The 25,633-nt window shown below is 40.8% G+C and overlaps 1 protein-coding gene across 2 annotated transcripts in view; it reads right to left on the bottom strand.

The window, feature by feature from the left end:
- Window positions 1-18,336: 18,336 nt before the first annotated feature.
- The window catches only part of slc2a8 (solute carrier family 2 member 8), a 29,526-nt gene continuing 22,229 nt past the window's right edge, over window positions 18,337-25,633 (bottom strand). For both annotated transcript variants that reach the window (XM_078549941.1, XM_078549942.1), the window contains 3 exons: window positions 24,712-24,888; window positions 22,836-22,981; window positions 18,337-19,856 (listed from right to left, as the gene is read on the bottom strand). In XM_078549941.1, the coding sequence (XP_078406067.1) occupies window positions 19,716-19,856; window positions 22,836-22,981; window positions 24,712-24,888 (464 nt within the window). In that variant the 3' untranslated portion in view covers window positions 18,337-19,715. The remainder of the gene's footprint in view (window positions 19,857-22,835; window positions 22,982-24,711; window positions 24,889-25,633) is intronic.

Below are 25,633 nucleotides of genomic sequence, written 5' to 3'. Positions count from 1 at the left end.
ACGGACACCAGATTGGCAATTTGTACCTAGCTCTGTCACTGTGCTTGTATTCCTTCAACTTTCAACCTCTCGAGGCTATTCCTCTGATAGTTCATCCAGATGCCACCTGGGGAGCAGGTGCCCACCTGTAGAAAGGCTTCCCTGGTCAAATGTAGGTGCCGGAGGCGCATTTCCGCTGACATGCCCAAGGAGCTCAGAAGGGATTTGCGATTATCGGTGGAGTTGGCCAAGCTGCCTTACATACAGCCTTTGATGAATCTTCTGGAAACTCTCACTAGCTTCCAGAGGCAAAGAGGAATTCATAAGGATTGCACATGCTGTTCAGTGGGAGTTGTCGCTCTTGCAGAAAAAATGTTTTACAAGAGAAAATAATCAAAATGCTTAATATTTTATCAAACATACTGCCTCATTTGAGCTAAATAAAATCTCCTGTCATTAGTCTTTGGTTACAGAGTTCACCTGCTGCATAATTTGTGGCATTTATAACTAATTATAGCTATTAAATCACTGACAAAGTATAATTAAAAAGTAACTCAACTGAAAAATTCCTGTGATTTTTCCTATAGGAAAACATATGTGCACAATCTATGTACTCTCCTCCCACTGAGCACCTAGTCAGCTGTTTATTCTGATAGCACCTGGGCAAACGCAATCAATGAGTCATTCAGTGGTATTCAGACTTGATCACTGTCGGAGTGGACCTGCTTCAGTCAGTTTGTTTTAACATTAGTGAAGCTTGTCCATTATGTTGGTCGAACAGCCAACATGAATTAAAACTATCAGGGTCACTTTCTGATCTAGAACCTAGCAGCAGGGTACCTGGTCTCACCTAAAACAGAATTCTAATTCAGATTGATGGTTACAATACGTCGTAACATTGTATATTTCCTTGACAAACCATTGAGATCCAATGCTCAGTGAAAGAGCTAAGATGCTCTGCCCACTGGTAGACGAGGAGTTTTACAAGGTACATTTTGGGAATTGCAAAAATAAAGCACTTTCAAAGAAAGAGCAAGTTAATTTCAGGATTTAAAAAAAAAAATCCTTCTTGGGTACATCGTCGCTGGCAAGGCCAGCAAATAATTGCCCATCTCTAATTGCCCTTGAGAAAGTGATATTCTTCTTCAATAGCTGCAGCTCATTTGGTGTAGGTACACCCAGGGTGCTATTGGGAGCGAATTCCAGGATTTTGACCGTGACAGAGAAGGAATGGAGATATAGTTCCAAGTCGGGATGTTGTGACTTGGAAGGGAACTTGCAGGTGGTGACGTTCCCATATGTCTGCTGCCCTTGTCCTTCCAGGTGGTAGAGGTCACAGATTTGGAAGGTGCTGTTGAAGGAGCCTTGGCAAGTTGCTGATTCTGAAGCATTTAATAAATAGTCCATTTGGTCAAAATAATTTTAAAATACATTTTAGGTTATTTGCTAATCTGTAACATTGGGTGTTTGTCTTTCCTGACTGTTTTTAGCACTCTCAAAAAATGATCAGCAAGGACTGGGAAATTGCTGATAACAATTCTGTTTTGTATATGAGCCTAACAATTGCCTTGAGGAGGGCAGCTACACATTGGGTGTATTCATTGCAATGGGTTACAGCAGCATTAGGAGGAATACCAATATCCACTGTGAAGAAGGGTTGTTGGCAACAGATTGGACTGGATTTCGGGAATCTGGTAGTATCTTTTAACAACTGATTTAATTAAGATCATGCATTTTTTTTCGGTTGTTTTGAACCAATTGGTCAATTTAGCAAGTGCTTCAGAATCACTTTATGCATAATGCAATATTTAGTGTCGCCACGTTTTTTAATGAGGTGTGGGCCAGGAAGCTGTGAGCCTTATGGAGAAGCACTGGTAGACCATTCAACTGTAGAGGGACTCAGAGGTGAGTCAGATTCTGTCCCCATCTAATATCCAGCCAGGGTCACCTAGATACCAATCGGGAATGGGAAGCCTTCCTTAAGCTAAAAGTGTCGAGGCTGCTTGTTGCTGCCCTAACAGATTCCCAACCAGGACCTTACCTTTGAACAATCGGGTTTGTTTTCCTGCTTCATCACTTTTGATTCTTTCTCCGTGTAAGCTGGTGATGAGGTGAAGAGTGGACTTGTAAGTTGATTATCATTTAGAATGGTACTGGAAACATTTCTAGTCCAGTCTATTACATCAAAAAATTGGTTTAAAAATGAACACGTTCTATTGACCTCATTAGTTCCCAGGGCACTATTTGCCCCTGTTGAATTGCCACTATGATCTTAAGACAAGGGTAATTGTTCTTTCAAAGCGTTCTCGGGAGTCAATCTATTGGTTTATGTGTCAGGCTTTAATTTAGCTCAGTACCATATTCTGCTATCGCTTAATCACATTTCCTTTCCATCTTATTATTTGACAGAGTCTAGCCATCCTGTACTTTACTTAATATTTTTTTTTTGTTTTGAAGGGAAACTAAAAGGTTTACCTCCACAAGGTGCATATATACTTCAGGAGCCACTGCTGTATTCACTTTTGAAATAATTTATCATAGTTTCAGCTAAAGTTATCCAATGCAGTATCAAAAACAAAACACGTACTTTGCGTGGAAGCCACTGTTTTTGAATATCTTGACACCTCCTGATCTGAGGTACTTTTCCACCACCTCCTGGTATGTTGTTGAAATGCTCGGGTTCTGCAGTTTTGCTTGGCTGATTTCACTGACTTCATTTTGTCTTTCTCAGGCAAGACTTTCACTTACACGCACTCACGTGATATATTCCTGGTTTCTCCAGTGTGTCTAGTGGGAGATTTCACAGATGGTATTGAAATTCTAGGCGCTGCTAGTCAAAGTTGTAAATATTACACGCTCAAATGTATAAATTACATGTGAGCTTTTAAATGCATGGAGACTCGTGTTTTCCATTATCTCACTGTAGAGGTGAGGATCCAGGTTTCGGAACTATTCCACAACGAAGCCACATGGGCCTGTCTCCAGGCAGAGTTTAGTATGATCTCATTATCCACCTCATTCAGGACGTCCTATTTCATATTAAATTAAAGGAAACATTTTAAAACTTATAAAGCCCCGCATTCGTAATAACATCCAATAGATAATTACTTATATTAATGAACCCAATGAAATCATTAGAATTACCACCTCCCCACCCCCAAAATCAGTGCCAACCATCTCTTTCACTATTGTATCCTGGAGAGTAGCCAGTAGAATTACTTCATCGCAGGCATCTAAGTCTGGAGGCTGCTATAAATCACAGTCACTGCAGAACTAAGTGCCTGTCTGATTGATTTAAAAGCACAATATTGGCTATCACCCTATTTGTTTCCTTTTGCTTCTCCTTCTTCTTCCCTCTTGAAGTGTTCAAAAGTCATCAGTGAATAAACTACAGGAGCGAGGATTTTTGGAGCGTTCACAACTATGTGTTATAAAGCTTACTCCACGGTTCCGATGTGAATACAGCGAAGTTGTTTGGCTAATATACTCTAGAACTGAAATAAAATGGACTTTTGCACAGCGCTATTTGTACCTTGTGTCACAAGGTAGAGAAGGGGAGATTTTCCTGAGACTGGGCCCAGGCACACTCGATTGTCTTGCAACAACAGATTGACATTGGATAGAGTCGGCGTGCATGCTGGCAAAGAAAACAGCACAATTTCCCTTTTGTCATTCAAAACGGGGAACCCTGGGCACTTCCCTTCCGCAGACCTTCCATCTCACCCACCCAGGTTTCCAATCCATTGCAGCTGGCTGCAACCCCAGGAACACCTCCCATAGCGAGGCCATTGATTCTAGTGAACAATGCAACAAGACAGCAGTGGCGGCCCTGAGGGATATGGTGAACAGTTAAACTTAAAGCATGCTTCACGCATTTATCTGATACTTCTCTCTATAACAGTATCGTAATGTCATATAGACATCACAGCACAGAAACAGACCATGTGGCCCAATTGATTTCTGCTGGTGTTTATGCTCCAGTTGAGCCTCCTCCTTCTCTACCTCATCTAACTCGAACAGGATATCCTTCTAAATACGTGTACCTTCTTGAGGAGACACCTCTTCTTTGTGAAAGTCTATGCCACCGATAGCTGATTATGTTTTCTGCTCTAGGCACTTCAGCAAGAATAATGCTTGTAATACTCGAGTATACTGCACCAGTATCCATTGTGTTAGGAGCGTTGTCAGTCTAACTGCAGAAACTGAATTTCCAGAGCAAAACCATTTTGGATAGGAAATCACAGCACTCTATTTGTTGGTGATAAATTTGGAAGCTACAAAGTCTTCGTTATGGCACAGCAGTTGGTAAAGGCTGAGTTGTTTAAATCCCAGAGGGAAACTTGAACAACTGTCATAACCTATATTTTCAATAGGTAAGTTTGAGATGCAGCTCTGAATTCAGGAATAAAACCATCAAGCCTCAAGAGCTTTTTTTTATATATAACTAAATTAAACTTTTATTAATTTAACAACAAATTAAACACATACACATGTCTACAAATTACTACCATAATAACTTTTAAACAAATCCCCAAATTAATCACTCTCAGGTAAATCTTCACCAAGGTAACAGTAACCCATAGACTTTAAACAGACACCAGGCAAAGCACATTTAACCTTACAAATTCAAAATGTGGTCTCTTGCAACGTTGTTCCTTTACACACACAGTTGTAGGCTTATAGGCTGGTTAGGTCTTAAATGCCTCTGACCTTATACACACAAACTCCTTTCTGTTTATACCTAGCTTTTTCTTTGCATGTAAATTTTTTTATGGTATCCCAAGGCTTTTAATGTCACATCTTCTAACAGTAACATTTTCATCCCACTAATTTTATTAGTAACATAAACACATTGCTAGGCATCTCCCAGCTAGGTGAAAGATTTTACTCATTCCTTTGAATGCTTCATTTAAAAATGCAAATTGCCCCCTTGACACTTATGTTTCTAAACTTCCCCATGTTATCTAATCAAACCTGTTGCCCTGCATCTGATTTAACACCGTAGTGCCACTCATTTCTCTTGTTTACTAGAAAATGTCAGCAGCGAAAAAGGGAGAAGGACCTTCGGTTTTAATTTCCTTGGGTAGGAAGATTGATCTAAAGCCAACTTATTCAAATGCTAGAGACTCTGTTCAAAGCGCTTTACTGTATATTGCTTGATGGATCTGCCTAGATGGCTTTTTCCACTTGTGCTTGTGTAATAACTGTGCCAGCTTGAACCGAGTGATTGCACACTTGCCTCTGACTCAATGTGCTGTGCATTGCCCAGGATTTAAGTCCATAATGAGGGAGAAACAAATAGATGGATAGACTGATAGGGTTAGATGGAGTGGGGTGGGTGAAGGTTGTGTGAAGTATAAGCTCCAGCATGGACCGGTTGGGCCGAATGCTGTACATTCGATGAATGCATTGAAGCCATTTGCTTCTGCTTCCTGATTTAATTTCTCCTACTGCAAAATTGATCTTAAACAGAAGGGGACACTGCAGGGATAATTCCTGATGCCTGATGCTCCCTTGACGAACTAATCTTTGCTGCGCTGTAATAACCAGTTGCATTTTACAAAAAAAGACTGAAAAATCATTATTTTACATATTGTTAATATGCGAATGATAGTGATAGAACCATGGATGTTTCCAACACAGAATAATGCCATTGGCTCCAATATGTCTGTGCAGCAAATGGAGTGCAACTGAGGAAACTGAGTGCAGACTTGGATTTTGATGACAGGGGGAGTTTAAAGTGTTAATTTTGTTCTTAAATTTTGCTCTTAAAATCTAAGCTAGCCTGTAATTAGCAGTAACTGGAAAGTGCTGTGTAAGTAGGCTAAGTTATTTTTCCTTGCAGCTTAGACAGGATAAACTCACACTCGGCTGTGAGAGCTGAGTAGTTAACTAGCTAACTGGTTGAATCTGGTTCCTCTAGCCCCAGTTCAGATAGCTATAAATACAGGCCTCTTTAGTGTAGCTGAGGTAAATGAAGTGCAGCTGAGTAAACTGAATGCAGATTTGGGAATTTGGTGAGAGGGAGAGTTTGGTGAAGGGGGAAAGGAGGGGTTTGTTTCCTTTTTCTATTTTCCTCACCCTGGAGGAATTGGCTCTTGCTCTACTACAGGGAAAGGAGCTAGCTATTTGTTGAGAATCTGGTGAGAGGCTAAGGTCTATTCTATTCTGAAGGTTTAAAATAGTATACAAATTGGTAGTAAAGTTAATAAAATATATTTTAAAAAAATCATAAATAAGTGAATAACATAATGAAGTAATTACTTAAAATGCATTAAGGATGGCAGGACAGGTGATGTGTCAAGGCTGCATCACGTGGGAGCTCCTGGTAACATTGTGATCCAGAGCAAACACATCTTCAGTAAGTGTTTGCGGCTTGAGAAACTTCAGCTCAGAGTCATTGAGCTGGAGGCTGAGCTGCAGACTCTGCGACACATCAGGGAGGGGGAAAGTTACCTGGATGCTCTGTACCAGGAGGCAGTCACATCACTTAGGATAGGGTCTTTTGATTTGGTCAATGGTCAGGGACAGGAGTGTGTGATTGTGAGTGAGACAGGTAAAGGGACTCAGAGGGCAGGAATGTAGGAGTGTGAGCCTCTGCAACTGCCCAATAGGCTGGAGGTTCCCTCAGTTTGTTTGGATGAGAGTGGGGGCTGCAGGGTGGATAAGCAAGCTGACCATGGTACAGGAAGCCATTCAAGTGGGGGGAACAAAAAGGAATGTAGTGGTAGTAGGGAGTAGGGGACAGAATAGTAAGGGGGATTGACACTGTTCTCTGTAGCAGAGAGTGCCCGGTGTCAGGGTTCAGGACATCTGCTCAGGCTGGAGAGGAACTTGGTGGTGGGGGGGGGGGAGGGGGGGGTGCAGGATTCAGGTGCCGTGGTCGATGTAGGTGCCAATGACATAGGTAGAATTTGGAAAGAGATTCTGCATAGATAGTATGAGGAGCTCGGTACTAAATTGAAATGCAGAATCTTAAAGGTTATAATCTCTGGACTATTACCTGAGTTGCATGAAAATTGGCACAGGGTACATAAAATTAGAGAGATGAATATGTGGCTCAAAGGTTGGTGTAGGAAAAGTGCGTTCCAGTTTGTGGGGCACTGGCACCAGTACTGGAGAAAGTGGGGGCTGTACCGTTGGGACGGTCTACACTTGAACCGTACTGGGACCAGTGTTCTTACAAACTAGGAAGTAGAGAGGGCTTTAAACTAAAAAGTGGGGGCAAGGGATCAAAAGTGGAAAGATGTGGTATATCAGAGAATAGAGACAAGGTAAGAGAGGAAAATAGTAATATGGGAAATGAGGGTTGGGGAATGGCAGAAAGGGACAGAGAGAAAAAAAGCCTAAGAATGCACCAAGAATCAAGACTAGATGTCACAAAGATATCAAAAAGACAAAACTAAAGGCTCTGTATCTGAATGTGTGTAGCATTCATAACAAAGTAAACAAATTAATAGTGTACATTGAAGTAAGTAAATATGATCTGGTAGTTATTACGGAGACGTAGCTGCAGGATGACCAGGATTGCGTCCTGAATATTGAGGGGTATATGACCTTCAAGAAGAATTGGAAGCTAAGTAAAGGTGGAGGGGTAGCATAGTTAATCAAGGATTTATGCAATAGTTAGAGATGACCTTGGTTCAGGAGATCAGAATGTAGAATTGGTTTGGGTGGAGAGAGGCAGATAACAGGAAACTATAGGCCAGTTAGCTCGACGTCTGTTGTGGGGAAGTTGTTACAGTCACTCGTTAAAGCGGTCATAGCTGGACACTTAGAAAAACACAAGGTGATCGGGAAGAATCAGCATTGCTTCATGAAAGGGAAATCATGTTTAACCAATTTATTAGAGTTCTTTGAAAGAGTAACATATGCTGTGGATAAAAGGGAGCCTGTAGGGATACTATACTTGGATTTCCAGAAGACATTTGATAAGGTACTATATCAAAGCTTATTGCAGAAAATAAAAGCTCAAGGTATAAGGGGTAACATCTTAGCCTGGAAAGAGGATTGGCTGTCTGGCAGAAAATAGAGAATATGCATAAATGGGTCTTTGTCTGATTGGAAGAATGTCACTAGTGGAGTCCCACAGGGATCTGTGTTGGGCCCTCAAATTTTTACAATTTACATCAATGACTTAGATGAGGTGAGCGAAGACATGATAGTTAAATTTGCAGACGACACAAAGATAGGTAGGAAAGTATGTTGTGAAGAAGACATAAGGAGTTTGCAGATGGATATAGATAAGTTGAGTGAGTGGGCAAAAATCTGGCAGATGGAGTTTAATGTGGGAAAATGTGAAGTTGTTCATTTTGGCAGGAAGAATTAAAAAGCAGAGTATTACTTAAACTGAGAACTGCTGCAGAATTCTGAGGTGCAGAGGGATCTAGGTGTTCTAGTGTATGAGTCACAAAAAGTTAGCCTGAACATACAGCATGTAATCAAGAAGGCAAATGGAATGCTATCCTTTATTACAAGAGGAATTGAACATTAAAGTAAGGATGTTATGCTTCAGTTACACAGGGCATTGGTGAGACCACATCTCGAATACTGTGTGCAGTTTTGGTCTCCTTATTTAAAGGGTGTAAATGCATTGGAGGCAGTTCAAAGGAGGTTTACTAGTTTGATACCTGGGATGAGCGGGTTATCTTATGAGGATAGGTTGGACAGGCTGGGCTTGTTTCCATTGTTTTTAGAAGAGTGAGAGATGACTTGATTGAAGTATATAAGGCCCTGAATGGTCTTGGCAAGGTGGCTGTGGAAAGGATGTTTCCTCTTGTGGGTGAGTCCAGAGCTAGGGGGCACTGTTTTAAAATTAGGGGTCGCCCTTATATGATAGAGCTGAGGGGAATTTTTTTTCTCTCAGAGGGTTGTGCGACTTTGGAACTCTGTGCCTCAGAAGGTGGTGGAAGCGGGGTTATTGAATATTTTTAAGGCAGAGGTGGATAGATTTTGGTTAGGCAAGGGAATCAAAGGTTATTGGGGGTAGATGGGAATGTGGAACTCGAAACACAAACAGATCAGCCATGATCTTATTGAATGATGGAGCAGGCTCGAGTGGCTGAATGGACTACTTCTGTTCCTATCTCGTATGTTCGTAGTTCTTCACTGGAGCCCTAAACTAATCCCACTGCCCTGTATCTCTGCTCTAAATGTTGATTCTTTTTCCATTAGAGGATGCAACTGTCTCTGCCTCAGCTACTCCCCATGGAGATTTTATAAATTGTGTTTTTTTTAAGACTATATTATATTACATAACTATCTAAAAAATAGTAGCAGACTGCTGATTAAAAAAAGCCCACAGAGCTGTGCAATTTCAATTGAGATAAGTTAAAGAACCTACATCCAAAGCTTTGGTTTTCATTCAGTATTAAAGCTACATGTTAAAAATACTTTATGCTTGATGCATTTTTCATTAAAGAAATGGATCGAGTTGAAAATGGGCTAACTTAATATAAAGTCTGCTTTCATCTAACATTGGCCCATACTTTTGCAAGAACGTCAAAATGCTGCTTAATTCTGTTAAGCTTCAAATATATTTATTGCAAGCTACGAGTATCATATGATATGCCAGAGACATGTCTATGGTGATTGAGTTTACCTTATTATGAATTATGCATTGCCCTGGTGCACCAGACAGTAACTTCAAAGCATTTGGAAAGCTGGCTTGAACCTGACAAGGGAAGATGCTAAATTAGCATGCACAATTAAAATAACACCATTGCTAAAAGGTCTTGTGTTAATGAATGTACCGCTATAAATCTTAATTCAACTCTCTCAAAATGTCAAACTAATGCCCCATTCATATTGCGGAGCTATTATAGAACATACAGAAGCTCAAAATGTTGAATTATGATAACTTTTCATTATTAACCCCAGACCTTCCTCGAAGGGCTGAAGATCATTTGGTTAGCCTGTACAAGCGGGCTGAGTGCTGTGACATAATGCTGATGGTGTCAGACACCTATGTGCTTGTTTTAGATGAATACTGGGCTATCATTTCCTTTGGTGAAGGTGGTTGTCAGCATGCTGTCTGCTCTTTGTCAATATTCTCCCAATTACTTCACTGCTGTGGTTTTTTTTTTGCTGTGTGATCTCTAACTAGTGACTAAAGGACAACTGCAGAAGTACGTGATTTAGAAAGCTTGCATCAATTGTTTCCTATCCTGTTATATTCGCGCCACCATTCATAGAACATGATATCAGGTTCTTGTGAGAATTAACTGTCAGCCCTTGACCCATTTGGCTTTTCTGCCTTTCTCAGACTTCCACATAAGTCTTTTGAAATACATCAAATGGTTCTTCTGACTTTTGTCCTCTGAGCTGAATTTACATGAAAATCGGTTTAGAGTGATTTTTATTCAAAGCTTACTTGCCAAACCATCGCTTGACAAAAGACCGCCTCCCATAACATTCACCCTTCCTTCCACAGATGCTGCTTGATGTGCTGAGAGTTTCCAGCTTGGTCCATTTTTTGTTTCAGGCTTCCAGCATCTGCGTTCTTTCCCTTTTTGTTCACAGGAATTTCTAACCTTTAGCTGACTTCACAAGCATTCCAAGCTAACGAAGATCCTGGATGGTCCTTAAGGGCAGCAGGAACAGAGAAACCTGCGGTGGGGGTGGGGCGGGGGGTTATGTATAACAAACTTTGAATTTGGCAGGGCAAGTTGATAAATCTGTTTAAAAAAAAAAGCATTTGGGATTCTTGGGCTTATTGCTGGAGGCACAGAGCACAAAAACCAAGAAAGTGATGCTCATCATTTATATAATATGGGTTAGCCCTCTGCTGGAATATTGTGTCCAATTCTGGGCACACATTGCTGGGAGGATGTCAAGGCTTTAGAGAAGATGTAGGAGAGATTTCCCAGAATGGTGCCGACAATGAGCGACTTCAGTTATGCGGAGAGACTTAAGAAGCTGGGGTTGTTCTCCTCAGAGTAGAGAAGGTTATGAGGGGATTTAATAGTGGTGTTCAAAATCATGAAGGGTTTTGATAGAGTAAGTAAGGAGAAACTGTTTCCAGTAGCACAAAGGGGTTAACCAGAGGATACAGATTCAAGGCCGTTGGCAAAAGAACCAGGGGTGACAATTTTAACTCAGTGAGTTATGATCTGGAACGCACCACCAAAGAAGGGCGATGGAAGGAGATTCAATATTAACTTTCAATATTGGATAGATACTGGAAGGGGGAAAAATACAGAGTTACGGGGAAAGAGCAGGAAAGTGGGATTAACAGGATAGCACAACCAAAGAGCTGATACAGGCACAATGGTTCGAATGGTCTCCTTCTGTGCTGCATTATTCTGTGATTCTATATGCAATGGAAACCAGCAGTTCAAAACAGATCATCTGGTCATTATCACATTGCTGTTTGTTGGAGCTTGCTGTGCACACATTCGCTGCCCCATTTTCCACATTGTAGCAGTGACTAAACATCAAAAGTACTTGTTTGGCTGGAAAGTGCATAGGAAAGTCCTGAGGTTGTGCAAGGCCCGATAGAAATGCAAGTCTTTCTTTTTTCTTTTAATGGGCCCATACCGTCAAATAAAAGTCTGGACATCAGTGGCGGATAGGATTACGATTAGGCTTGAATTCCTCTCACCTGCAAAGGGCCATATTCAATTCTAATACAACACCAGCTCCTTCCCAAGACCATCAAGACTGTTGCTGCTGGCTGAATGCATCAGTATTCTATGCTGCTATGCAGCAGCGGAGTGGTGAGAGAATAATCTGCTCCTCATTTTGTATGCAGGCTCTGTCCTTCGCTAGTGAACATTAAGCCATCGCACACAATCATGACTGCCCGGGCGTTTGACAAGTTCGACGAAACCTGAAGGGGCTGCTTCTTGTTCAGAGAAATTAGGCTATTTAAATTTTGATATTTAAGTCTTTAAGAGCTGAGAATAGTGCATCTGTCATAATGTTGACTATTCCCAGGACACTGATGTTTCACTGATGAAAGGTATTCATTAAAATGCTCAATCTGGATAACTATTGGCTATTTGTTACTGCAGTCATGTTGCTAATACAAATTATTCATTATTTCTGCACCCCCTTCCCAGTGATGTACTTACTAGTCTCAGTAAGTTAGCCAGCTCAAACAGGAGATGAGAATGAATACCTGCTGTCAGTCTTAGTTAGGTACTGAGCTGGGCAGACAAGAACTGACAGACTTATAATGAAGTGACGTGAGTTCACAGACATTCTGACTGTTGGGAATATTTCTGCCTTAGTGTTGCTAAGAATGGAAACAATGCATAAATTTTTTATGGGTTTTCTTATGAAATAATTAAAATCGTATTTTAAATGAACTATTGCGTGGGCTGAAATATTCAGGAAAGTAAAGTAGCAGAACGCAATTGAACAGAAAGAAAAGCTCACCGGCACACCCTTACATAGAGCTGAATTTGAACAGAGAGGAGGCAATTTTATAATTAACATATAGTTAAGATGAATCCTGTTTTTGAAGCTTTGTGATATTATTTCCTCTGATTGTATAGGCTGCCTCTCGTTGCAGAAGCAAGAGGAAACTTATGACAACACTGTTTAAAATCACGTCGGGCTTCTGTCGAGTGTCTTGTTTTCTTGATGCCACCTGAATGGGGGGGGTACACACACAGTGAGGAAAAACAGAAAGGGGAGAAAGTGCAAAAAAAAAATCTTAAAACGTTAACAAAGGAGGTAGGATTAGTTAAAGATCTCTGCCAGCCGGCACCAGCTGCTCCATTTGAAACTCTTGATCAGATAAGGGAACTTTGGTGCAAAAACAGAAGGATCTGCAAAATCCACCACCAGGTCATTCAGCTTCTGCCGGAGGGAACGGTCAACATTTTGGGGGGGGTCATACCCTTCGCAAGACTGAAAAATACAGGAGACACAAGAATATTAACAGAATTAGATAAAAGACGGAGGGGAGGGAAAAAGGAAATAGTGAGAAAGTATCTATGGATTGTCTGGTAGATGAGGTTGCTGATCATTCTCAGTCATCTCATAAAACGTATTAAAGAAACGAAAGACATTAAAGAAACATGGATAAGTGGGAGGTCAAAGAAAAGTGCAACAAAATGTGAGAGGTTGTGAACCTTGGGTGAAGAACTATATTTCAGTAAAATGGAGTTCAGTTGTGAAGATTGCCATTTTAAATGTTGAATATCTGACAACGGCAATCGCTCAAAACAGATGCTATTCTCCTTGGGGAGGTGAATTCCCTCCCATCTAGTTTTACCAGTACAGGAGATCCTCGCTTAACGTTGTTAACTAGTTCCTGGAAAGCACGACATTATGTGAAACTACATTATGTGAAACACCACGCAATGTTACAAACGGGAGTTACGTTCCTGGGAGAAGGCTTTTGGAATATACGTTACTGTACAAATTTTTAGAAAACATAGAAAACATCAACAATAAATTTATCGTACCATGAGACAGCTACAAAATCAAAGCTTGGGTACTCACTAGGCTGTGAAGCCTTGTCTCAATTATGGGAATGGATGAGTGATGGTGAAGACGGGTTTTAGTGGAGATTGGGAAGATTATTTTGGAGGGCGATTAGAAGGGTTTTTTTTGAGGACGATTAGTAGGATTCTTTGCAGCATCCTTTGGAGGGTTCTTTGAAGTGGGGCTTTTAAAGAATTTTTCCAGTGACAGCTGCACATTTGCTTTTTTTCTTTTCTCTGTAGAGTTCCTTGTGGCATTTGACTGCATTGTTAATGCTTGTGATCACTCTTGAACTAAGCTGTCAGGGTCTTCTTCATCAAACATGGCCATTGTCTCTTCAAACTTGTTCAAGGCACCACCAAAGCTAAATGTCTTGGTTGGTCGTTCTTCTTGCTCATCTTCCTCCTCCTCTGTTGTTCCTTTTTTTTTTAAGGTCCTTGGTGGACAATACCTCTGCATGGGAGGTAAGCAACTCTGCAACATCCTCGGTGTTTAGCTCATCCAATCTAATTTGCTTCCCCATTTCCACAATTGCCCCTTGGATTTTCTCAATAGGCTCCACAATGCCCTAGGCTCTAACACTATCTTGCTACAACTTTCTCCACACACCACAACAATTCAAGGCAACCAAGATGGTGATGATGGATAACTGTTTTGCCTGCTTCACACACTGGCGCGGTGCACACTCCACCTGTCTACACTGTACAAGGCGATGAGTGTTTAGCCAGCAGTCTTTAAGAGGACCACTGGAGACCACTATACAACAGTGACACCTGGGCCAAGCACAATAAAAATCTAGGCTGCTTCCAATATGTCTGAGGCTCATAACTGCCTGCCAAGATTGCTTCTGCCTACCTCACCCCAGGCCCAGGCATTTGGTGACGTTAATACAAGACAGCAGCAACACAATGTGAATGCAGGGTATCAGATTGACGTTAATGCAAAATGAGGTTTTGTGGGACGATGTTGAGCGAGGATTTCCTGTGATAGTAAGGCTGACTGTAAATCAGCAGTGATTTTTTCATTAAAATTATTGACAGGAGGGTTTTCACACTGATCCTTTTTTAGCTGTCAGGTTGGAAAATAACAAACTTATATGACACTTTTAATATAGTGAAACGTACCAAGGCACTTGAAAGGAGCATGATCAAGCAAAATTTGACACCGAGCCACGTTAGGAAATATGATCCCAGACTGTCGGACTGTCACCTTTTTGCATTTGTGCAGAATCTTTCTTTTTGTTTATTACTCTTTGTTCATAATGGTTTACTTAAATGCACAAGTGGAGCTTTTGCCTGTTGAAGTGTGATGTGATGGTTTTGTGTTGGGTTAAATACTCCTGTTTGTCCTTATATTTACCCATTAACAACTCAGCCCAGTATATTGCTCAACCCTTCGATGTCTGCTTTGCTTACATTTAAAATCTTGGTTTATGCTTTCCTCTCTCAAACTCAATGTCAAAGTCAATCATTGTGTGGTCATGACATTTGCAAGCTATTTCCTTATAGTCAGATTCATATCTAATTCTGCTCATTACTTAGCACTAAATCTTGTATGTCCTTATCGCTTGGCAGTCCTTAAACTTAATCCTCCAGCAAACTGCCCCAAATACAAACAAGAAAGTCACTGCTGTTTGTAGATGGTCTGCTTTTTCCAAGTTTGAAAAGTAAGGTCTTCTACTATAGTCGCATCTGGGAAACATAGCAGAAACAATCTCCATATTTAAACATGTCTCTCACTACCCCATTGTCAACTCCCAAAGTCCTGCATCCTTTACTGTTAATGAGGTCTATCAAATCGGAGGAAAGAAGCACTAATTGTAAATCTGATAGCTCCTAAATTTGGCAGAAAAACAGTTCTTCAGGGACAGTAAGGTAGCTGTAACTATTGCTCCTGTATTATATATATATCACTCATCCTTACTCCAGGACTCCCATTCAGTCCCTCTTGAACATGTCTTTGTCTCAGATTCACAGAGGGACTGCCATATATCTATGATGTCTTTCAGATATCAAGCTACAGACAAACTGTAGGTTTGGTTTTGCATGGAGGCTATGCTGAGAGCACAGCTATTAGTCAGGATAGGTTGTTTGTAAGGGAAAATCGCAGAATGCGAAGTGTAGCTGGTACAGTGACCTGGAAACAGTAAAAGCAGAGTGAACAGCAAAAACAAAGACATCCTCTAGCAATCTAGCATTAATGTAGACAGCTTGGAAAATTTCACAGCTGATTGCATGAGTTGTTGACCAGTGATGCATGATGGTATGAGCATCAACATAATCCTTTGTGAAGTGACAGCAGAAACATGAACAGTGGTAGTCTGTTTATCCTTAACAGGCTACTTGGATTTGTGAAATGTGTAATAAAGCTTACAATTGAAGCCAATGCAAGACTAGTCAAAAATGATCTCTTCTTCAGTGAGAATTATTACCTTTGAATGTAAAAGGGCTACCAGATCCCACTAAGCCTTAAATGATTAAATTTTAGTTAAATGTTTTTCCACATTTACTTTTAACGTATTAATAAAATGTTGAGGGGAATAATACAATGGGAAACTGAGCATTTGCATTTGTCTCCTCTGGCTGCATCAAATACAACACCAGCAGGTTTGGGCCAACTCATGGAGAACATCCAGGGTTTAAAAGGTTTGCTCATCAACAAACCATTTGTTTTGTATCTATGAATAGACCAACTATTTACATTAGAGTAGCTCAACCATACCAATTATGCAATAAGTAGACTACAACTGGTCATCACACTTACCTTCCCCCAATCTCATCCTCACTTATTTCTGGATCTACGTTGCCAGCCCAAGTGTAGGAACGCAAATGTAAGGCATCGCTGCCAATACGGCACTCACTCAATACTGCACTTCATTGCAGACTTGGGTTTCATGTTCAAATCCCAGGGTGATCTACAAACGCCTTCAACCTTCTCTTGTAAGGTGTTCATGTCTATTGCCTCCTCTTTAAATCTAATGTAGGGATATTTAACAAATGTTAGAAATAAAGCGAGCGCGCTGATCTAAATAAAAATAGAAAACGCTGGAAATACTCAGCAGGTCAGGCAGCATCTGTGGAGAGGAACAGTTAACGTTTCAGGTCATCATGAAGGCTCATCATTGACCTGAAATATTAACTCTTTCTCACCACAGATGTTGCCCGGCCTGCTGAGTGTTTCCAGCATTTTCTGTTTTTCTTTCCGATTTCAACCAACTGCAGTGTTTTGCTTCTGAGCTAAACTAAATGTTTAATCGAAACACTCGGGACTCTCGGAGCAGGCGGAGGTCACAAGCAGTTCAGAAAAACAGAAGTAGCTATTTTTAAAAAAGAAACGTGTCTGCATCTATGGCACTAGCTTATGATTTATTTATTTGAGAAGATAACTGCATTTAGAAACCGAGGTTTTTGAGTTTTTGTCTTATGACTTTAGTTTGGCTACGGCTGAATTAGGGGCAGAGTGAGAGGACATTGTGTTCTTGGACTGCTTGGCAATGGCAAGGCATATGACTTACAGCCAGGGAGCCTAATTTAGCAGCAGTTAGAAGTCGTTCAGAGAGGATTTACCGTTAGCAGCAATGCAGGGGTGGTTTACTAAACTAACAACAGGAATGGGCAGCTGTCTTATGAGGAAGGGCTGGACAGGTTAGGCTTGTATCCACTGGAGTTTAGAAGAGAAAGAAGTGACCTGATTGACACCTTTAAGATCCTGAGGGGTCTTGACAGGGGTGGATGTGGAGAGGACGTTTCCTCTTGTAGGAGAATCTAGAACTAGGGGTCACTGTTTAAAAATAAGGGATCGCCCATTTAAAACAGAGATGAGAGGAATATTTTTCTCTCAAGAGGGTTGAGAGTCTTTGGAACTCTTCCTCAAAACGCAGTAGAAGCAGAGTCTTTGAATATTTTTAAGGTAGAGGTAGATAGATTCTTGGTTATCAAAGGGGTGAAAGGTCATCAGGGATAGGCGGGAGGTGACAATCAGATCAGCCATGATCTCATTGAGTGGCAGAACAGGCTCGAGGGGCTGTGGCCTACACCTGCTAATTCGTATGTGCGTTTGTAATTTACTCTACTTGGAGCTGTTAATTTTATCTATCCTGAGTAAAGGGACAGACATTTCATTAGGCAACCTTGTGGTCTCCATCAAAGGGCCAATGCCAGTAGCTCCTCACTTCCATATAGCTTTTTTTGGGGACACCATTACATAATCTGCTTTAATGATTGTTGCTTTAAAAAGAAAAAATATTCCTACAGCATGCAACGTTAAATTGTTTGTATTACATTTAGAACTGGTTTGCATTAAATCTTAGACTAGCTCTAAATCTATCAAAAGCATTGGTAATGGCACTCATCAATAAATTCCCTATAAACAATAGGACATTTATGGTTATTACGTAGCCTTTACCCCACCCAATCCAAATCACTGTTGAGCCATATTCTAGGATAGAAGTTCCTTCCTTTCCCAGCCTCACTATGGGCACTGGTGGGTGGGTTGTAAATTGAGCAATGCTCTTACTGTATGAAACTCAAGCTCCCTTCTCAATATATCTGTCTAAAATTGACCATTAATTACCACTTTTTTCCCCCTGAGAGCCTGATCACATGGCCATTAATTGCCTAATTTTTCCAGGATTCTGTTCACGTGACCACTATTTTTGGGGGATGAAAAGGAGGCTTTCCCTAAACCCTGATCTTGCACCTCTAACCAAAGCTCACTCTCCTCTCCCTGGAAAATAGCTGCCACTTGAGCCTTTCTACCCAACTTGGTAGTGGTGGCAAAGATTATTTTGTCGGAGAGTATAAAATGACTTTTGTTTGTGGATTAAAAGCAATGCAATTCCAATGAAACAACACAGTTGCCAAGTTATATTATCTGCTTGTTCTAAATGAATGGAGTGGATTAGGTGTACAATGACCCAGATCCCATTATATTGAATTTATTACAATATTGGCAACAAGTTCAACATAATTAATCAAAACTCGAGCAAATATTCTATAATTCACATTTTAACAAACAAAGGTAAACATGGAATTAACAATGATGCTACACTTTGCTGACATTATTCAGCGAGGTAGTGTGTTAAATCTGATTCAAGATGGAAAATACAAGTATGTGATCTCTTAAAACATGCAATATATCAAAAAGCAACAAGGACTATAGAACCTTAATGACTCTACCTTCAACTTAAAATAGCACAATTAAAAAGATCAATTTTCGGATCCTGCATTTCAGTTCCAATATATGTTATGGGGCCATACTGATTGGAAAGTCATAAGCCCAGCTTCAGACTACGCTTCTCGAATACTTTACAGTGCAGTGAAACTTCTTTATGGCTATTTCCTACTCATTTTCATCCACGGGTTAGGAATAATTTAAAAAAAATTATTGCTGAGTCTCCCATTTTAATATGGTTTCTGTCCTTTACGTCAGCCACCCCTGGCACCATTCCCTCACAAGGCAAGCAAACAATTTGCTCTGTAATTTGTCTCCAGCTGCTGCACTGCAGAATCTGTTCTGCATTTTCTCAGACCATGCCCTTGGCACCCTGCCCCCCCCCCCCCCCCCCCTCCAACCCCCTACTAGATAGGGCATACATAATCACTGTGTTCTAAAAGTAGAAATGTTTAATGTGTCCCATATTACATTGCTGCTGTGCGCATTTCTTTTTAAGATCAGGTAACTGTCAGCGCTAAGCCGTTGCTTTTAATAATGAGCCTTAAATTATTTGTTTTTAAAAATAGTATGCACAGTGTAGTGCAAACACTATGGGGCCATTTTGACTCTGGACCGTAGCAAATTGGGAGATGTGAAAAAAAGAAATAGGCTTCCCATTTGCTAGTTCCCAGTTTACAATGCCCCAAAAATTACCCCAATAACTGTTTGCATATGAACTTTGTCAGTTGGGATTTCTCCACCAAATCACTCAAATTCAATAGCAATGATGGACAATTGCTAAGACAAACCAGAATAAGATAAAATATGATTAAAACTTTAAAAAAAAATCAAAACATAAAAAATTAAATCAATACAGTACTATAAGCATTTGGGTCCAATCTTCAGCTTCCACGTATGCTAGTGTCATATGTCTTCTCCTTGTCCTAGAATTTTTGTTTCATGCGACAGGGGGCAAGTGGAAGGTGGACTGATGAAAGGAAATGACAATGGCGATATGATATCAACAGTTGCAACATCAGTGAGGGCCCAGGCGTGGTACCAGTTAAAAAGATCTGTATATAATCACAGATATACAAGACTGAACAAAGGCAGCTTTAAAAATAAGTAATTCAGTTTGCCTGCCCTTAAGCAGTTGCTTTAAAATGGGCCTCAATTTGTTCTAGTGTTTTTCCTTTTGTTTCAGGAACAAAGAAAATTGTGAAGACCAGGTTCATGAGGCAGAAACTGGAAAAGAGCCAGAAGGTCCCATATTGAGTAATGTTCTCCTAAAACAAAAAAGGAAAAATTTGTGACTTCCCAGTAAAAACACACATAGGTACGTGAACACTTAAAGGAACATCCAAAGGTTTCTGCATAAGACAAGTACATAAAATAGTTTCATACTGAGCATGCCCTTCATTAATACAAAATTATAGTAATAAATTTTCATCCCTTTCTCCAAATGTTGCAGTGATCTCACAAGTTGAAGCAAGCCGCATATATTCTATTTGGAACAGCTGCTGCATTACTGTCTCTGAGGCTGCCAGGGGAATGAGAAAGGTAAAGCGAGTGGGCAAAAAATTGGCAGATGGAATATTGTATTAAGTTGTCCACTTTGGTGGGAAGAATGGAAAAGCAGAACATTAATTCAATGGAGAGAGAATGCAGAATGCTATGCTACAGAAAGATCATGTCCTCACACACGAATCACAAGAAGTTAACATGCAGGTATGGCAAGTAATTAGGAAGGCAAATAGAATGTTAATTTTTATTGCAAGAGGGACAGAGTACAAAAGTAGGGAATTCTTGCTACAACTATACAGGGCATTGGTGAGACTGCATCTAGAGTGCTGCATACAGATTTGGTCTCCGTAAGGAGAGATATATTTGCATTAGAGGCAGTTCGGAGAAGTGGGCTGATTCCTGGGATGAAAGGTTGTCTTATGAGGAAAGACTGAGCTGCTTGGGCCAGTACTCATTGGAGTTTAGAAGAATGAGAGGTGATCTTATTGAAACATAAAAGATTCTGAGGGGGCTTGACAAGGTAGATGCGGAGAGGGTGTTTCCCCTCGTGGTGGGGGGAATCTAGAGCTAGGGGTCGCAATTTCAAAATAAAGGGTCTCATTTAGTATGGAGATGAGGAGGAATTTCCTCTCCCAGAGGACCCTTAAATCTTTGGCAATCTGTACCCCAGAGAGCAGTGGGGGCTGGGTTATTGAATAGATTTAAGGCTGAGATTGACAGATTTTTGATCTACAAGGGGAATCAAACATTATGGAGCCTGGCAGGAAAGTGGAGTTGAGGCCACAATTAGATCAGCCATGATCTTATTGAATGGCAGAGCAAGCTCAATGGGCCAAACGGTCTACTCCTGCTCATGTTCTTATTCTAAACAAAGTCAAAAATCCAGTCATGTGATAAAGTTTAAAAAAAAACTTCCGTGTAGTGGGGTACAAATCTAACTTTTTAATATTAATATTTAAAAATCCTGAATCTACAAACTGTAAGGAACATGTCTTTTTATTTCTGTTGGACTGGGGATTAAGATTACAATGGCTGCAGGTTGAAAGACATGTCCACTGGAACAGGATGAGAGAAATATTCAACACTGCAGGCTAGAACAGAGTGTGCCATGAAAAACAGGATGGTGCCGTAAAGCAGTCCTGGACCACGGGAGCTGCCTGGCAACAACGTTTTAATTGGCTTCTGACCAGGTGGTCAGGTTTTGTGTGAGAGCAGTGTAGCTGAATAGTTCCTAGCCTGAAAGGATCAAGACCTAAAACCTCTTTTTCCTGTGTGTGGAAGATTCCAGTAATTCCACAATAATAGCTAGCTGGCTTTTTCTTCTCATATCTCTATGACATGCTCTCTCTCTCTGAAAATCCCTGTCAAGAGGCAAAGGGGAGTATCACTGTTAGAGATATTGAAAGGCAAGTGCTCAATCAGTGAACTGGAAACTGAAAGTGCTGGAAGACCACCTTATGTCATCAACAAGAACTGAAAGGAATTTGGAAGACTTCGATCAAAATCAACCCATCGAATCCTGTACTCCGGAATTGGTGCTATTGAACTGTTTTATCCCACCCTTAAAATCCATGCTTTTGTGCGTCTTGTATGTGTGTGTATAGGGATTTAAGAAGGGGACAGAGTTTAAATTATAGCATTAGAAATGAGCAGTTCAGGTTTCTTTCTTTTGCCACTGGTTAACTATTTACTTATTAAGTTTACAAACCTGGTGCTCGTATTCTGTTAACTTGAATTAAACAGGTAGAGTTGGGGCAATCTGGTGGTTTGATCAAACATTTTTATGTTTGTCGTGTCTCAGGGAACAGTGGGGCTTGATATTACAGCGCACTATCCCCAGTGAGTCGTGATAAAACTGCAACATTTCTCTTAAGGCAATTTAGTTAGATAACTTGAGGTCATGCATGTCAGAGTTTCCATTCACAATGTCGACTGAACTTCCAACAACAAAGGAACGCATATAAGTGGATAAGGGAAGGTATTCCTTATGGATGTAAAACCAATGGGCAGTATAAACTTTTCATAAGGAAACCATGTTTTACTGGAATTTAAAACATTTGAGGTTTAACTTGTTCAGATTAATAATTTTGCAATTATCGAATTATCCTTGAGATAAAAACAAAAAACTACTGTGGATGCTGGAAATCCAAAACGAAAACAGAATTACCTGGAAAAACTCAGCAGGTCTGGCAGCATCGGCGGAGAAGAAAAGAGTTGATGTTTCAAGTCCTCTGCTGAAGGGTCATGAGGACTCGAAATGTCAACTCTTTTCTTCTCCGCTGATGCTGCCAGACCTGCTGAGTTTTTCCAGGTAATTCTGTTTTTGTATCGAATTATCCTTGCTGTTTCCTTCCTTTGGTGGGTTCCTTAAAACATTCCTTAAACTTTCCACTTTTTTGGGGTCTTCCAATTCTACTTCCCATTTTATTCTGCCTCAAATCTTTTAAAATCCTGCTGTTAAAAGCCCTGTGCAAGGGAAGGCCTATTTTTGATCTCATCCTTTGGGGTTACAATATCAAACTGGAACTCAAAAAAGTATTTCTACATCCAGAATACTATCTAGTTTTGATGGGCTAAATACTAAATCTGCCCCAGTTCTTAGTTTCATACCTCATGTTCTGAAGCAGTTACTAATTCTCTTTAAGGAATGCTTTCAAATGGCCTTGTCAATTTAGCCTGACATTAAATCGTGTGGTAAACAAGAATTTAATTTTGGACAATAAAAAAAATGTCATACTTACAACCAGATCATGGAACTCCTTGGTTACCAAAAATGCAGCTGACCAGTTTGCTAGGACGCATGCTGCACTTGCTATGCCTCTCGCTCGGATGGGAAATATCTCTGACATCACCAACCATGGAATTGGGCCACAGCCAAGTGCAAAACCTGAGGTGGATCATTTTGGCTTTTTAATGCAAGTTGTTCCTAATAAACGTTGCAAAACATACAGTTGCATTTTCGCTCTAATTCTCAAGCGTTCATGTTCCAAACATACAAATCTCTTTTCCCCCCTGGGGTATTTACCATTTGCAGGTGGTGTTGCGCTTGGTCCTATCCGCACCAAGTCCAGACCTAGGGAGGGACAGTCTCAAGGTAAGCCATTTAAAGAATGAGATAAAGGAGAAATTTCTTCACTCAGGAGGGATGTGAATCTTCGGAATTCTCCGTTCCAGAGGCAGCGGTTATTTTACTGGACTAAAATCTAGACACACAGATGAATGATTTGGAGACAAGTTCAAATCTCTCCATGGCAGCTGGAGAATTTAAAATCATTAAATAAAATCTTCAGTAAAAAAGCTAGTATCAGTAATAGTGACCATGGAACTTCCAGATTGTTTTAAAAACCCATCTGGTTCATTAATACCCTTCAGGGAAGGAAATCACCCGTCCTTTGCTTAGTCTGGCATATGTGACTCTGAACTGCCCTCTGAAATGGCCTAGCAACACAGTCGTTTTCACAGAAAGTGGCTCACCACCGCCTTCTCAAGGGCAATTGGGGATGGGCAATAAATGCTGACTGTCAGCGACGTTACATTCTGGGAATTAATGAAAGGAAAAGGCCGTGGATGCTCAGTTGTTCAGCATATTCAGGGCTGAGATCGATAGATTTTTGGACTCTAAACGAATCGAGGGATATGTGGATTGGGTGGGAAAGTGAAGTTGATGTTGATGATCAGCCATGATCTGATCACATGGTAGCGCAGGCTCAAGAAGCCGCATAGTCTATTCCTGCACCTTTTTATGTTCTTAGCACTATTAACCATCTTGAATCATCCTCTAAAAGCACATGATAGTCACCCAGCAATGTCAGTCTGTTTAAATATTTTCCCAAGGCTCAGTATCTGGGAACCCGGCCGATGGAGGTGACTGAACCCAGCTCCACGTGCACTTTGCTAATAAGGGCCACCATTTTGGTTCCATTGAATCTTTTCCCTCAATGCTCCTGTCACGGGCACTATTTCTAATGACGGTGGGCAGAGGGAACTAAAACTTCAAGCTGCCACATCTGATGATACAATGAAATCAGCGACCTATTTGTGATCCAGGGATGAGGAGCAGGCATATGAAAACAAGATCATCATCCACTCCTTAACCAGTTTCAGAGTCAAATAGTGAACAGCTTTCAAGAGGATGTTTAGTTGAGACCTACAGGCTAAGGGGGTCTCAGGTTTCACAGCCCTGGTCTGTGGTGAGTTAACTGATCTTTAAGGCTCACAGTAGTTGAAGCTTCAATTTGCATAAGCACCGTGAGGCAGAGAGGTCCAGTTATTGGTCCAGCTCCTGCTGGCCATCCAGCAATCACTATTGAAAATTATAGACGAGGGCATCAGGAGAGGAAAGGATCAGGTTTGATTTTGATCTCTCCTGCAGTCATGATCTAGGCTTACATATGAATAAAGGCTACTTTGGAAGGATGCTGGACACGCCAATGAGTCTGCATCTTTAGGAGCAGAGTGAAGTGGAGCGGATAACATTAACGTATGAATTTTCTTTCACGCTAATGGCATACCAGTAACATTGCGAGCACTGAAATCAGAAAACAGCTTCTTGCCCATTCCACAAAAAGAACAATCTAGGACTTCTCAAAGACTTATTGCAGCAACTGTTAAATTTACCTGCTATAAAAACAACCAGACAGGCGAGAGGTAACCACGTTGGAACACTTATTGCCTCAGGGACCGAATTCACAACAGTTAAAATGTCAGCTTTATGAAGAGAGGAGTTGTTGATATTTGCTTGCCAGATCTTAAAATAGACCCCGAAGACCGCTGCACTGATGGACATGATCAACGCTGAAAATAAATACAAAACAGCAATTATCAACCGGTTGAAAGCTCACGTCAAGTGATCTTTAACTAATTACAGACTGGAATTTCCATAATCCCCAGTTACGCTGAAATTTCTGGCACTTTCGGTTCCTGCTGACCAGTGACTTGCACCCAGAAACTCGTTATGTGGATATTGGGTGACTCTGGGCTGTGCCATATACCCAAACTTTTCACATAAATCTACGCCAGTGCAAATCTGATATAAACTGGGCTTTTGCCATGCGGGTGGGGCTATGTAAACCAGTGGCAGAGTGTTTTGGCAGACCCATCATTGAAACAGTAAAGCCATCAAGGAAGCTCATGTTTCAGTGCAGATCAATTACACACAAGTCCTCTAGCAAAAACACTGGTGCTACACTGTAGTTACAGGGAAGCGTTCCAAGAAATTCCAGGAGTTACATTTTCAAGAGATGCTAGACAATGGGAAAAATGATAACAGTGGTATTTCATAATCCCTGCGATTACTTAATTTTTAGCTCTCTTTAAAATACGAAATCTGAGATGAACTTAGGGCAAGGCCACCTGAATGATGTCTCAGTCGATCAGGAAGCCACTAAACCCAGACTACTTGTTTGCTACTCCACGGTCCGCAAACATTGCTTCCTTGCAACTGCTGCACTCCCTGAGGATTCAGTTCTTGCACACGCATTGTTACCGTAATGGTCAAGGTACTATGTTACCTCTCTCCCTCTTCCTAACATCAAAATCC

The sequence above is a fragment of the Cetorhinus maximus genome, chromosome 10 (genome assembly GCF_964194155.1).
Source record: "Cetorhinus maximus chromosome 10, sCetMax3.hap1.1, whole genome shotgun sequence".
Taxonomy (NCBI): domain Eukaryota; kingdom Metazoa; phylum Chordata; class Chondrichthyes; order Lamniformes; family Cetorhinidae; genus Cetorhinus; species Cetorhinus maximus.
The sequence above is the reverse complement of the archived record's forward strand: the minus strand, read 5'-3'. Positions and strand labels throughout refer to the sequence as shown.